The sequence below is a fragment of the Bison bison genome, unplaced genomic scaffold (genome assembly GCF_000754665.1).
Source record: "Bison bison bison isolate TAMUID 2011002044 unplaced genomic scaffold, Bison_UMD1.0 scf7180017864386, whole genome shotgun sequence".
NCBI classification, from domain to species: Eukaryota; Metazoa; Chordata; class Mammalia; order Artiodactyla; family Bovidae; genus Bison; species Bison bison.
Genome location: NW_011494958.1, coordinates 2619630 through 2635710, shown reverse-complemented (window position 1 = coordinate 2635710; position 16081 = coordinate 2619630). Strand labels below are relative to the sequence as shown.

Genomic DNA, 16081 nt, shown 5'->3' with positions numbered 1-16081 from the left:
ACATATTATGCAAATTAGGGCAGCATTATATTAATGGAATAGTGTGTAGCCACTGAGAGAGAAAATAGTACCCTAAGTATTGCCGTGGCAGATGATTGGTATGCTAACTTAAAGAAGAAGACAGACTACTCTGTGTAGACGTTTCTGGATATGATTCCTTCTGTGTTTTTGAAACAGTATGGAATTACATACTCTTTACGGGAGGATACATGGAGAGGAATCTGGAGGCTATGCACACACATTTACACATGGAAATTCCTCTTAACACTTCTTCAAAGAAAGCAAGCACATAAACTTCAAAACAGCCATGAAAATACCTATAACTGAAAACATTTCTGAACACATCTGAAAACAAAAAATGTTCAAAGCATTTGAAAGCCTCAGGTAACAAAAGAAAGGGTGGGTGTTTGGTTAGACAGGCTGCAAAATAAAGGTTTCCCTTATTTGCCAAGCTTGGCCACAGTCAAGGTTAAGAAACTCAGAGAATGTCTTAAGAAAAGACAAGAAGGAGATAAAGAACCAAAGATGGAGAGTCCCATGAACAGAGGAACCTGGCAGGCTACAGTTCTTGGGGTCGCAAGAGTCAGACATGACTTAGTGACTAAACCACCACCAAAGGAAGAAATAAATTTTGAGATAAACATGCAGATAGAGAAGAATTACACAGGAGCTCAATGAAAATAAGTGGGTGATGGGGGAAAGGGGAAGAAATGGAATAAAAAGTAAACAGCTGATCAAAGTGACCACATCAAATAATAAATGGACACAAAGGAGACTTTTTCCTATCCATGGACTGTAGCCTGTCAGGCTCCTCTGTCCATGGGACTATCTTGGCAAGAATACCGGAGTGGGTTGCCATTTCCTTCTCCAGGGAATCTTCCTGATTCAGGGATCAAACCCACGTCTCCTGAATCTCCTGCATTGGCAGGCAGATTCTTTACCACTGAGCCACCTGAGAAGCCTTCAATACAATAACAACAACACTAATAATCACTGACTCACACTAAAGCACTTTGAGGATAAACACCACTTAGTATTGTTCAATTTAAGGGCACACACAGTTCAACAATGAAGCAATTACGGAAACGATTGTAGAAAGCATCATGTGGTTATACCACACTTAAATGGCTGGCATTCACAGTGGTGATCCTAAGTTGCCTAAATGTGTCATCCACACACACTATTAGGTTAAAATAATTATTTTTAATAAGACAGAAAAATTAGTACTGCAGTTTTAAAACAATAATTACAATGGAGAACTGCTAGATTTTTATGGTTCCATGAAAGGATTTGCCAAAATCTGTCTCAATCAGATTCCTGATGGGTACAGATCATGATCATCTCTGTGTGTATCCCCTATTTTCACAGCACACACACATATACACATTACATGCAGTGCCTAGCGCGGATGCAGAGGAGCAACACATTGGTTTCTGAGAAGTCAAATGTGAATTCCCTTTCAAAATTTTTTCATTATATCTGGTAGGTTCAGACTAGACATACAAGTGTTGACTTATAAAGATAAGTCATCTAATATTTAGTTTTCAAGGTCCAATTTACAAATTCTCTACACTAGAATATAACATCACCATTCCATTCACAGGGAGTCCTGTTGTGAAATTTATGCTATTGCAGTTTTGAAGGTCTGGGATATTGAATATTACTTGTCAAGTTTTTAACAAAACAAAACACAAAAAATCCCAGCTGTCACAGAATTAGTCTGTCAGGGTTCTTAGATTGTGCAAATTCCTATATGTAACATTTCAGTTATTTTGGTTAGTAGGTAAGGAGGCTGTAATTGTTTCTATTCATAAGCTTGATTTTCCTTCAGCAGATTGAAATTGGCTTGAAAATTGAGCAATTTTCTGTGTGAAATTTTTAGAACATTAGGCTCATCACAAAAACTAAATACAAATGGGTAATGAGATTTAGAGTTGTGTAATTTAATCTATTTGCTTTATTCCAATTAGCACAGTTTACTTGTAGAAAACTGTGGCTGACTTTCAGAGCATCTATGGTCAACAATGAAGTTCTCAACCTCTACCTCAAGCGTAGCCCACCACTGTCACAAGCTTGTTTATTACAGAGCCACAGAGGAAAAAAAAACAAGAAATTATAAACTTACTTTGCATGCTTCCACTCCCTTTTTCTCCCTTCTGGCCTTTTTGTCCATTAAGTCCTTAAAAAAAAAAAAAAAAGGGAAAAAAATTAATTTAGGCAATTCACAATGCTTGCCCTAAAAGGAGACAGAGCATGGTGAGGTCATCCAGAACATCAGTGTATAACAACCTACAGATGCTCAGACATAATAATGCTGCTGATGATGATGGTGACGACGATAGCTATCATTTTAGAAGGCTATTATGAACTTGGCATTTTATGGGTAGGTCCTTTACATACATTATCTCAGATTCCTTACCAGGGCATTAAGTGTTCCATTTTCCTAAAGTAAGCAAAACTGAGGAGTAAGCAGTTTGTTTGGGGCGTGTGCTCCTTTTTGTCCTTTTTCTCTGTCTTCCTCCCTTCCCCAGAAAGTCTAGTGTCCACCATCTCATCCCAAACCTTGATTTTCCATTCCTTTACAATTTTTCTATCTTACTTTCTATTTCTTTTTTTGTGTGGAGCCTCTCAAAGACTGAGCTGTGAAAAGAACTGGGAGTACTGAGATCCTGACTACCTCTGTACTGGGGAAAGCTGGGAAGGTTTGAGGGGGTGTCTAAACCTCTAGGCTTCAAGAAATTTTGAGAAATTTTGGCTTTGTGAAATTTCATTCACATAGTTAGAGGTGTGGTACAAAAGGTATTCTAATAAGGTTTAGGGCTTCAGATACTTATGGAAACATTGCTAAGACCCTGCTCTTTGCTAATGGGTTGCTATTTAACCCATGGTTCCATTCAGAAAGGTAGATCCAGAGGATCAGTCCTTAGCACCAACAAGAGACTTCACGAGGGACAATCCCGTCCCATGAGAGGGGTGCTGCTCTCGCTTATTGATTCTCCTTCCAAGGGTCCTCAGTTGGCTGTCTTGCAAATAATAACCTTCCTGGTATAAATGCATGACTGAGCACAGTGCCATCCAGCTCTAAGTCAAAATCTTTATTAACATTCTTGATTTCCTCCAATAACACCAAGGACTGCTCTCTTTTCATCCAAGAACTCAGAAAGCAGAGTTCAAAAACTCATGAGCTTTGGAATAATAACAATCATTTTAAAATCTCTTGTGTTGAATTATTTTGCTTGGCCACTTATTAGGTATGTGGCTCAGAACAGGTCTTTAAACCTTTCTGAGCTAAAGTTTATTCTTCTTTCAAATGAAAAAAAACCAGTACTTTCTATTGTAGAGTTGCCTGGGAAATTAGCAACCATGTTTATAAAAGGCCTTGCCCATAAGAGATGCATGTGAGAGATGGTAGCTCTCATTATTTGTTGTACAACATCACTTAGCTAGAATGGTCTCCATGATTTTATTCTCAGTGAATCAGAGAGGATATTTTCATTTCAGTTCACCTTTTTATGGTACAATTATTTTAAACTTTATTTTTCAGTTTTACTTTTTATTTTGGATTTTATTTTTTAACTGTTTTTTCCTCTAGTTTACTTTGCTTCATCTATGCTTTGTTTTTGAACACTTGTCCTTATTTGACTTTTCGAGAAGATTTTTTTTTGATCCCCAACTTACTACATTTAAAAAAATACAAAATAATGTGTGATTTTATTAAAAATTAAAATTTCATTAAAATTTTATTGTGAAGATTTCATGAAATACCAACCATTCTTTATCAGAGTATGATAAAGAGAAAGTCTCTAATTGTTTTACACCTATGAATACAATGTACATCATTAAATTCACTTTTTACTAATGATTCAGTCATTTCAGGTAATATTAAATTGACAAGAATCATTAATCTTGCACAAAGTACCCAAGACCATTTCTACTTTTTTTGGGGGGTGGATGGTAGGCTTTTATGAGATATAATAACAAAGTTTTAGACTTCCTCAAGAGAAAAAATCTAAGATATTAAACAAAAATTGGGGATAGGGGTTTAAAACGGTGTAACTGGTCAGTTCTAATTCTTTTCAGAGAAGATAATAAACAATCTTATCATTCTAGCACTATTTTCACAATTAGAAAATAGTTGTAAGATGATTCTTGGAAGTCTTTTCATACTGCAATTTGTCTTCAGTATTTGAACAACAGAACGGTTTAAACCAAAGATCTGAGCAAATGACCCACTTTTCTTCTTATAAATAAAAACGAATGTTTTATGTCATTTTAGCATGTTTCAGAGATTTCCTCACAGACGGCATTTGGAAATCTTTTTCACACCTGAACACATGAAAAACACCCTTTCTAGAGAACAGGGGCTCCTCTCTCCTTTATGAAGCAATGCCTTAGGGTAAAAGTGAGCCCAACAACTTTGTCAAAATCTGGAGTTAACCACCTCTTGTCAGATATGTCACTCTTTCATCAAAAATAAAGAACTAATATTTCTGACAATCACTGAAAAATAAGAAGTAGATGGTATGTAACGTACCGCCACTCTAAATTCTAAGATGAGAGGAGCTATTCTCACCGATATCATTATGACGCCGGGCATTTTCAGAGCCCCTGCCGCGAGCCAGGCTCTGGGTTCCCGTTTTCACACGCAGGCACACTCAGCTCAGCCAGTCTCTCCATGTCGATTCAGACGTGACAGCCTCCCTCCTCGGCCCCCTCCTGCCTCTTCCTGTCTCCTAGATCCTTCCCCTTCCCCCCTCTTCCTAACGTGTCACAGTCTGTTTCGCCTTTCTTTCCTCTGTATCTTCAGCAACTCCTGTATTTCATCTGGCCATCAGCCTTTAAATAGTATTCAAATTACCCTCCAAAGAAAACACAAAATCAAAAGAAAGAACTGAGCTCCTCCTCTCCCTAGGAAGAGCCTGACCTCTCTACCCCCATCTACAGTCCCTGCCACCAGCTACCTCTGGGCCTTCCCTAATCTGGCTTCCACCCAACCCCACCAAAACTGCTCTCAATAAAGGCAACGTCCTCATAGCAAAAAATGCCAAGAGCTTTCTGTGGGCTGCATCTTACTTGACCGACTTGTGCAACTGTCTGCCTTTTCCACTTCACCTTGTCTGGGCTCTCCTCCTCACTTGGGCTCCTTTGCTGTTTCTGCTCTGTCTGTACTTCCGGAACCACTTCAGCCTTTATCCTAGGCCCCTTCTCTTCTCACTGCCTACCCAAGAACTACTATTAAAATAAATGATTATTAAAATTCATTGACCTCAGTGAACATTTAAATGAGACTGACTACAACTTTGTCTTTTTACATCTGGCTTCACCTCTGAGTTTCAAATCCATATATTCGACTATCTATAAATATCTCCATGAATAGCACAGAGAAAGTGTTTCATAATCGTTTGTCAAATAAATAAATGAATTTGTTATGGTCTATAGCTTTAGATACTCCTAAGAAAGACCATAACTCATTCTTAGAATCAGACTTTGAATGGATTCCAAGAGAAGTAAATTATTTACATTGCTGGAAAATCTAGTTCATTTAAACAAGTTCTATTCAGAGTCCTTTAGGGATTTTAAATATATGTAAGGTTACACATTAATTAAATCTTCCAAGCTCTCTTCAATAAACCTGTTGGGATAATAAATGCTCTATAAATCTGAGATGGATCAAGAAGAAAGTCTTCCCTTTTTCTGCTTATATGTTTATATTTTATCAGTTAAGACTGTGTCTTCTTTACTTCTCATTCCCTTGTACCAAGCATTGTCCCTTGTGTGTGTGTGTGTGTGTGTGTGTGTGTGTGTATTTATATATATGGGGTGGGGGGTACTTAATACACATGGAAGAAAGAGGGCAGGGTGGGGAAGAAAAGGAGAGCAGGAGAGAAAATAGGAGAAAATAAATAGGATTGCTTTTTAAAAAACTTTTTTGCTTTGAAATCTGTTAATGCTTTGACATCACTCAGACAGTCCAGGCTGTCATTATTTAGAAGACGACAATTCATAGATTTTATTTCTAATTTTATTACTCTTTGGACTTTTGTATGGAAGGACTCATTTACAGTTTTAATCTAAAGTATAACTAAACTAGTACCAGGCACTGCTGCTCACATTTCTAGCAAATTTGAATCTTTTAATAAGGAAGGGATATCCTGAGAATATCTTCGGTCAAGGGATTTATTACCTCTGTACAGAGTTACTGTTTCTCCACATTTCTTTACTGGAAATGCGGTTCTCAAACTCTGATCCCTGGATCAGCATCATCACTATTACCTGGAAACTTGCAAAGAGTAAACATTCTTGGGGGAACCCAATTCTTAATCTACTGTATTATAAACTCTGGAGTTGGTGCCCAGGAGCCCAGGAAGTTGTTTTAACAGGGCCCTACAGGTGATTCCAATGCCTGCTGAAGCCTGAAAACCACAGACAAAAATGGTATACTATGCATCTTTAGGCCAGCTCCCATAGGACTTTCTTTAACACCTTGTCCTACTGTATGGAATTAATCACTCCACTGCCTACTTCCACCGGAGAAGGCAATGGCACCCCACTCCAGTACTCTTGCCTGGAAAATCCCATGGATGGAGGAGCCTGGTGGGCTGCAGTCCATGGGGTTTCGAAGAGTCAGACACGACTGAGAGATTTCACTTTCACTTTTCACTTTCATGCATTGGAGGAGGAAATGGCAACCCACTCCAGTGTTCTTGCCTGGAGAATCCCAGGGACGGGAGAGCCTGGTGGGCTGCTGTCTATGGGGTTGCTCAGAGCCGGACATGACTGAAGCGATTTAGCAGCAGCAGCAGCAGCCTACTTCCACAGCATCCAGCTCCCATTACTTCTATTCTACTGTACAAATGTTTATTACTTACCACTTGGCAATATAGCTAATTGCTTCTGCATTTTTCTGCCCCTGCTCCCTTCTAAAATTTCTGTGCAAAGTTCACAATTCAGGCTTAGGCTACTGGCATAAGGAGTAGACATAGTATCATCGTGTATGCAAATTATAACGGGCCCAAGCATGTCGATTATTAAGTACTAATAAAACAACATCTGCTGGATCATCAAAAAAGCAAGAGAGTTCCAGAAAAACATCATTTCTGCTTTATTGACTATGCCAAAGCCTTTGACTGTGTGGATCACAATCAACTGTGGAAAATTCTGAGAGAGATGGGAATACCAGACCACCTGACCTGCCTCCTGAGAAACCTGTATGCAGGTCAGGAAGCAACAGTTAGAACTGGACATGGAACAACAGACTGGTTCCACATAGGAAAGGGAGTACGTCAAGGCTGTATATTGTCACCCTGCTTATTTAACTTATGTGCAAAGTACATCATCTGAAATGCGAGGCTGGAAGAAGCACAAGCTGGAATCAAGACTGCCAGAAGAAATATCAATAACCTCAGATATGCAGATGACACCACCCTTATGGCAGAATGTGAAGGGGAACTAAAGAGCCTCTTGATGAAAGTGAAAGAGGAAAGAGAAAAAGTTGGGTTAAAGCTCAACATTCAGAAAACTAAGATCATGGCATCCAGTCCCATCACTTCATGGCAAATAGGTGGGGAAACAGTGGAAACAGTGTCAGACTTTATTTTTCTGGGCTCCAACATCACTGCAGATGTTGATTGCAGCCATGAAATTAAAAGATGCTTACTCCTTTGGAAGGAAATTTATGACCAACTTAGATAGCATATTCAAAAGCAGAGACATTACTTTGTCAACAAAGGTCTGTCTAGTCAAGGCTATGGTTTTTCCAGTGGTCATGTATGGATGAGAGAGTTGACTATCGGAGAAGGCAATGGCACCCCACTCCAGTACTCTTGCCTGGAAAATCCCATGGACAGAGGAGCCTGGTAGGCTCCAGTCCATGGGGTCACTAAGAGTCAGACACCACTGAGCGACTTCACTTTCACTTTTCACTTTCGTGCATTGGAGAAGGAAATGGCAACCCACTCCAGTGTTCTTGCCTGGAGAATCCCAGGGACAGAGGAGCCTGGTGGGCTGCTGTCTATGGGGTTGCACAGAGTCGGACATGACTGAAGTGACTTAGCAGCAGCAGCAGCAGAGAGTTGACTATAAAGAAAGCTGAACACAGAAGAATTGATGCTTTTGAACTATGGTGTTGGAGAAGACTCTTGAGAGTCCCTCGGACTTCAAGGAGATTCAACCAGTCCACCCTAAAGGAGATCAGTCCTGGGTGTTCATTGGAGGGACTGATGTTGAAGCTGAAACTCCAATAATTTGGCCACCTGATGCGAAGAGCTGACTCATTTGAAAAGACCCTGATGCTGAGAAAGATTGAACGCAGGAGGAAAAGGGGACAACAGAGGATGAGATGGTTGGATGGCATCACTGACTCGATGGACATGGGTTTGGGTAAACTCCGGGAGCTGGTGATGGACAGGGAGGTCTGGCATGCTGCAGTTCATGGGGTCGCAAGAGTTGGACACGACTGAGCCACTGAACTGAACTGATACAGTAGAAGGCAAATTATCTTACAAAGGATAGGATTTCAGGTCTACCTGTGTTTTGTTAATTATAACTTAAGAGGATTTGAAGGGTTTTGGTTAAAGGGGGGTTAATATTGTTTATTATTATTGGTTATTTGGTTAGTATTTTGCTTTTTCGTTTTCTTTGCCAGTCTCGCACTCTCTTTATTCTATGATAGATGGCGATTTACAGTGGTGTGAAGCTGATAGATCCTCTGTTGTGGTTTTATATTAAATTGTTTTCCTTTAGTAAACAGAAACCTTGCTCACATGGACAGAAATCAGTTTCAAAATGTTTCAGATCACAAAATAAACTGCATGTAACTGCTACTGTTCATACCATGATGACCACTGTTTTTGTTATCTAAGAAGTTGAAAGGAATATCAATGATCTGGTGTTTATTTTCATGTTCTATAGAGAGAATATGCATTATCAGAATACCTGGCTTCCCGGTCTTCCCCATTGGTCCTGGGAATCCTCGAATTCCAGGTAAACCAGAGATCCCCCGATCACCTTTAAGACCTGGAGTACCTACACGGTAAATGAAGGGAGAAAAAAAAAACAGTAGTAATAATTCATTTTTCATAACAATTTGAGAAAATAATGAAGCAATCTAATTTCACTAATGGATATGAAAGAGGTGAATCTCCAAGGTGAAGGAATAATGTCTTTCCTAAAATTTCATGTGTAGAAATCGATAGATAACATCAACAGTAAGTGGAAAAACATTAGTGCATACACAGCAGATATTCAACAGGTAACATCTTGTTAATAGAAATAAAAACACATGAGGAAACAAATCTTAAAGTTTTAATTAGAAGGTTTATGTAGTCTAATCAGGTATCTTCAAATGGCAGGATTTTGCTGTGGCTGAAGTGATAACTTGGAAATGTAAGCTAAAAATTGGATTTTTAAGATTTGTCCCAGAGAAATCCCAACTCAAGCAATGGGAAATATCAAAGAATATTTATTAAAGAAAACTAGGTACAAGTAAAGGAATGTATTACTCTATCTTGCATGCTCTTGTTTATACCTACTCCATTGTAATCCCAAACAATAATGTAACTGTGTCTGTGCGTGTGTCTCCTAGGCACAGGGAAAGTATTCAGTAAAAACTTTGTAAAATAAATTTTAAAGTAAAAGGTCATAGGTCATTCTCCTTGACATGCTGCCAAGGAAACAGCACACTGAAATGATTTTGTATTATATTATTTGAGATAAAGCACAGTTTAACATAATATCCACCCCAGTACATAAGTAACAATTATAATATATTTGCTATATTGATTATTTAAAAGTACTAACATAAATAATGGACTCCAATATCCTTGCCTGGGAAATGCCACAGATAGAGGCACTTGGCGGGCTGCAGTCCATAGAGTTGCAAAGAGTTGGACACAACTTGGAAACTGAACATCAGGATAAACACTTATTTTTCTCAGACTTTCATATCGTGGTTGAGTGTCAAGCTGAGTTTAGTGGGCTTAACTGCATGTGTATGTGGGGTTTTAATAAACCTGCTTAAATCAGAAAGTAGAATTATCAAGACAGTCCATTATATACTTTTAAGCTCCTGATTCCAGCCAGTTCAACACATGAGGCAAATGGGCAATGTGGGAAAGAGCAAAACAGAATGCAGCAGTTAGGTAGGAGAGATGCCTTATAACTTGAATATTTTTGCTGCAGTGCACCAAATCAAATGGTAACCTAATAATCTAAGAGTCAGTTTATCACTCCCACAGTGAAATCTGCCTCTCTTTAGTGGGGCCAGATAATGCTTGTTTGTATACAGGAGCAGCACCAATAGCCACAGACTAAAGCCTCAGGTAAAGAATCAAAGCAGCTTTGCAACAGTATCTGTTTATGGTATTAACAAAAACAGAAACTTTTAAATCCCTCTTTCTATTTCATACATCCATAGTTCCGAAACAGCTACAAAAGACGTTCCCAAGATGAAGCTTTGGACGCAAGTTTTAGCCCAGACTGAACTTTTATGGTTGAGTTATAAAGCTTTGACAATTGCAATTTGTAACGGAGGAGCTGATAGACCTTTGACAATAGCCACTCTGGCAGATAATATAACACTGGTTACTTCCCCTGCTCATGACATTAACACCCCATTGCTAAGCTCTGCCAGGTGCTAGTCAAGTGGAAAGACTTTTTTGAATGAAGGATCTTACCTGGTATTACTTTCAAAGGCACAGCAACAATTCACTCTATATATATATATACATTTTTCTTTAAAGGAATTTAAAATTTTTTTAAAAAAATGTACATGTTATATACTGGCTTTAAATGGCAACCCACTCCAGTGTTCATGCCTGGAAAATCCCATGGACCAACGAGTCTGGTGGGCTACAATCCATGGTGTCGCCAAGAGTCGGACACAACTGAGCGACTTCTCTGTGTGTGAGTTTAAGCTCTATGACATAAAGGGCAGGCTTGTGTCAAATTCGTGCTTTTCATTTTAAAAACTGTTTTTCTGATGTAAGCTGGGCTGGTCGATACATTGATCAGAAAGAAGGACATTTTATATAATCAAAAGACAGAAAAATAAGATGAAATCCTTACTATTTAGGTATTTTGGGAGAGGGCAGAACAAACCATTTTAGTTGTAATTAGACTGTGCAATGTACTCCCCACCTTCAGCAATCATATAGGTATTTGATTTTGAACCATGAATAACATGGTGATCATGTTCTTGTTATTATCTTCTTTATTTTTTGAGAGCAGAAAAAGTTCATGATCTTTCTCTTTTTCTGTCTTCTATTATCTTCTTTCAAAATATTGCTTTCAAGATTACAAAATAGACTGAAGAAAGTAATTTGAAACATTTTGCTCTGAGTAAGATACAGAGACTAACTGACAGCAAAGGTAAAATTCATCTGTATTCTAGTCAATATTTATATTGAAACTGCAGAGGTTTAGAAGAAGGCAATGGCACCCCACTCCAGTACTCTTGCCAAAATCCCATGGACGGAGGAGCCTGGTGGGCTGCAGTCCATGGGGTCGCTAAGAGTCGGACAAGACTGAATTACTTCACTTTCACTTTTCATTTTCATGCATTGGAGAAGGAAATGGCACCCCACTCCAGTGTTCTTGCCTGGAGAATCCCAAGGACGGGGGAGCCTGGTGGGCTGCCGTCTATGGGGTCACACAGAGTCGGACACGACTGACACGACTTAGCAGCAGCAGCAGCAGCAGAGGTTTAAGCAGGTATGTTCAGTTAAGGACTATATAAGGAATATGATCCAATTCGCCTTTGACTCATTTTATTTATTTATTTTTTGTATCTTTAAAACCAGATAACGTGTAAATATAATCAATGTGAAGGTAGTTTTCATATTTTCCTTCACCTGTGACTTCAAACTAGTTCTGCCAAATACTGTTTGCGGTCAGTGATACAGACAGCCTTCCCTAGAATTAACGAACAACCTCATGTTGTTAACATTCTTCAAAAATAAAGAATCAGTGCTTACCATTCTGAACATAGAGGTGATGAGGCTACCTGAACACTTAATATGTCCTCAATACACACATACACACGCACGCACGCACACACACCCCACAGAGAACCAATCAAATATGTCAACCCTCCTTCCTCATACATGGCTGTACACTACTCAGCTCTGTGGTACATAGTGGAGTAGTTACTATTACCATACCTATTGGACCTGGAAAGCCTGGTATACCATTTTGTCCAGGAGGGCCTCTATCTCCTTTTTCACCTGGAGGTCCAGGAGGACCTTTAAAAAAAATAAATGACAATTACTAATCATAGTTTTAAAGCAAGGGTAAAATAAATTTCTCACCTGTCAAGACAGTTACATAGGTAAATCCAAAGCCTTTTGTTTGTTGCACAGTTATACAGAACGAACGAGACTGACCTTCCTGGATGGAAGCGGTGTAGCCAGCTACTGAGTACTACAAAGAGATAGCCCTAAACTAGACAGCCTGATTACAGATTAAGTACTTATGTGTGCTGAGCACTGTTCTGCATTCTCAGATCCTGGCGGCAGAGAGAGACACTGAGTCAATGACAGGACAAGTCCACATTAGTACTGTGTACCTACTGGGAATGAAACCCAGCGCCCCTAAAACTGAGTTTCCTTGCCGAGTTTATGATTAACCTCTCTATCCAATATTTTATTCCCCTTGTCTTACCCATGCTCCCCTCAGGATTGAGCAGCATCAAAGAAAAGGGGGATCAAGAAGGATCTTCGGGACCTACCCAGCCCAAGGCTCTCCAGGTTCCCTTGTTTCTTGTTTGTAGAGAAAAGTCTTTAGTTTCCTAGGCCTTCCTGGAGCTCCAATGAGCAGGCACAAGCGGTTAACAATGAGACAAGTGAGGGGGTGCAGACAGAAAGCAGTAGTCCGGCAAGGTAGCTTCAAGTTCAGAGTCCTAGTTCTTCCCCAACAATATATGTAACAATCTGACACATGTCTGAGTTGATCTGCAGACACCAAGCTGCTCATGGAGGTGAAGGATGGTAACTATGTTCAGACCACTAGCACGGAGACTCCCAATTCACAGGAACCAGAAGGTTGATGATTAAGTTTCCGGGAACATCTCCCTGTTACCTCACCACCAGGCAGATTTCACTATATTAAGTTAGATGTTCTGTGGAAAATGTCCAAGTAGAGTCATATGTGGTACCGTCAAAGGAAACAGAAGTCCATACAAAGTAGATGACCAAAACCATATTGTTGAAGATGAGAGCCTTGGGTATTTGTTAGAGAGATGCACGTCAGCACAAGGAGCAGTGGTCGAAAAGACTTGACTGAGGAGGTAGGATTGGAGTGGACTTTGAAGAATGGGTAGAATGAGAAGAAAGACTTCTGGATAAGTGGGAGATATTGGGGAAAGACAGTAAAGTGAAACCGAGTAAAGGAATAACTTTTCGAGTATAATATTAAGTAGAATCCCAAGTTGGATATAGATGTTATAAAATAAGATGGAGGTTGCAGGGGAAATTTTGACTACTTGGCATGGCAATTATTAATACCACAGTGTCCCCCAGTACTGAGTCTGATCAACACTGATAAGTCACTTAAATTTTCTGTGTCTAAGAAACAGATGGCACTATGTCCCTCTTCTTCACAGAGTGCCACAGGACAAGTATTAATCTCTAAAACATAGCAATGTTTCAAAATAAGCATTTTCAACTTCCATGGTTCAGCCGCATACCCCAAGGACAATACACAGTCATAGTTGGCATCACTGGTTAAACAGCGCTCGTTTACAAATTGTAATCAGGTGGGAAGATGTAAGACCTGAAAAATTCTAAGAAGGGACTACATAAATAGAGATAATGTGATGAGTAAGTATATTCTGTCCATTTTCTTTGCTTCTTTTGAAATACTTGCCCCTGCTTTTCTCCATTTTCCTGAACTGTTTCTGATTTTGCAGGGTCCAAATTGGGTTTTAGGACCTTCCTTCCCTGATAACTTAATTTTCCAAATATCCATGGCACATTTGCCATTTCAATGGCACATTTTCCATTTCCCTTCATATACACCACTGGGCTATAATGTTTTATTGCATTTTCATTACAATAATAACCCTACATATTATAGGAAGGGTGAAAGCCTAGACAAAATGAGGAAAATCTAATTCATAATTCTATCATCTTAAGAGAATAACCTCTAACATTTATCTTTTTTATTTATGTTGTATATTTTTTTGCCTCTTTGCTTGTTTAAAAATATAATCATCATGTAAATTACATACCACTGGGCATTAAGTAGCTGTAGTAACAACCAGCAAGTTCTCCTAAGCTATAGCTTAATGTTGGAAACATATACTTAGGTGTCCACAAGTGATGTCATGGTTCTATATCAGTGGGAATCCATGCATCTCCTATTCCTGCAGCAAGTACTTCTTCCCAACAAAGGGGTTTTAACCCCACAACTGTGAACATGGCCATAGGTCATTCATCTCTGCACAGTGACAACAGAGCAGGAAAGTAGGCCAGAAAGACTCAATTTGCAGCTTGAATTTTGCTGAGCAAATTGAAGGGAAGCAAATCTACAGTACTCCAGGGTGAATTTTGACAAAAGAGTGCATACGCAAAGACTTTGATTCAGTGATTAGGACCCTAAACCAAGATAGACATTTCAGGAAAAACTATACAGCATGAGACAAAAAACAAGGGACACAAACTAGCTGTGGACTCTCAGCCTCTGAGATTAAGAGTTTTCACCATTTCTTTAATAAATCAATATTCAAAAAACTAAGATCATGGAACCCAGTCCCATCACTTCATGGCAAACAGATGGGAAACAATGGAAACAGTGACAGACTTAATTTTCTTGGGCTCCAAAAATCACTGCAGATAGTGACTGCAGCCATGAAATTAAAAGACGCTTGCCCCTTGGAAGAAAAGCTATGACCAACCTAGACAGCATTTTAAAAAGCAGAGACATTAGTATGCCAACAAAGGCCCATCTAGTCAAAGCTATGGTTTTTCCAATAGTCATGTATGGATGTGAGAGTTGGACTATAAAGAAGGCTGAGAACCAAAGAATTGATGCTTTTGAACTGTGGTGTTGGAGAAGACTCTTTAGGGGCTCTTGGACTGCAAGGAGATCCAACCAATCCCTCCTAAAGGAAATCAGTCCTGAATATTCCTTGGAAGGACTGAGGCTGAAGCTGAAACTCCCAACACTTTGGCCACCTGATGAGAAGAACTCACTCATTGGAAAAAACCCTGATGCTGGGAAAGATTGAAGGAAGGAGAAGGGGATGACAGAGGATGAGATGATTGGATGACATCACCGACTTGATGGACATGAGTTTGAGTAAGCTCAGGGAGTTGGTGATAGACAGGGAAGCCTGGCGTGCTGCAGTCCATGGGGTCGCAAAGAGTCAGACACAACTGAGAGACTGAACTGAACTGAACTGATAGCCGATTAACAATGTTGTGATAGATTCAGTGAGAGTACTCAGCCACACATATACATGTATACATTCTCTCCCAAACTCCCCTCCATCCAAGCTGCCACATAACACTAAGCAGAGTTCCCTGTGCTATAAAGTAGGTCCCTATTGGTTATCAATTTTAAATATAGCAGAGGACAGTTATCTTAACACATCTTGAAAAGATCTCAAGACTCCTTCCTCTGGATATTGGTAATAAATATATGCTCCAAAACTGTTTGAAAACTATAGAATTTCCAATACCAAATTTCTACATGAATCAGTACATCTTAGTATATCATTTTCTGGAGGAATGAGAAGATACATTACCTTGGAGTAAAGTGATATTTTTCAATGTCTGAGAATGTTCCCAATCCTTCAGCCTCAGATCATTAGTGATATTATTCAACAGTTTCATTTCCCCTTTTATTTCCTGTTCCAAATATACTTGTTTTTCATCTAGAGACTTAATTTCTGCTGATGCATTATATATACGCTCCTCTAATTTACGCATCTCCTGTGAAACACAAGCCAACATCCGCAATTTCTGTTACATACACAATTATCAAATATATAAGTTTAAGAAGCCCTACGAGTCAGATTTTTTAAAAATGGATAATATTACAATAATATTATGGAATAAGAATATGGAAATTAGAGAATAACTTT

At 39.1% G+C, this 16081-nt stretch overlaps 1 protein-coding gene across 2 annotated transcripts in view; it reads right to left on the bottom strand.

The window, feature by feature from the left end:
* The window catches only part of MSR1 (macrophage scavenger receptor 1), a 79246-nt gene that overhangs the window by 40637 nt on the left and 22528 nt on the right, over positions 1 to 16081 (bottom strand). For both annotated transcript variants that reach the window (XM_010858376.1, XM_010858377.1), the window contains exons 5-8: positions 15743 to 15929; positions 12159 to 12239; positions 8935 to 9024; positions 2126 to 2179 (exon numbers count right to left, since the gene is read on the bottom strand). In XM_010858376.1, coding sequence (XP_010856678.1) covers positions 2126 to 2179; positions 8935 to 9024; positions 12159 to 12239; positions 15743 to 15929 — 412 coding nt within the window. The remainder of the gene's footprint in view (positions 1 to 2125; positions 2180 to 8934; positions 9025 to 12158; positions 12240 to 15742; positions 15930 to 16081) is intronic.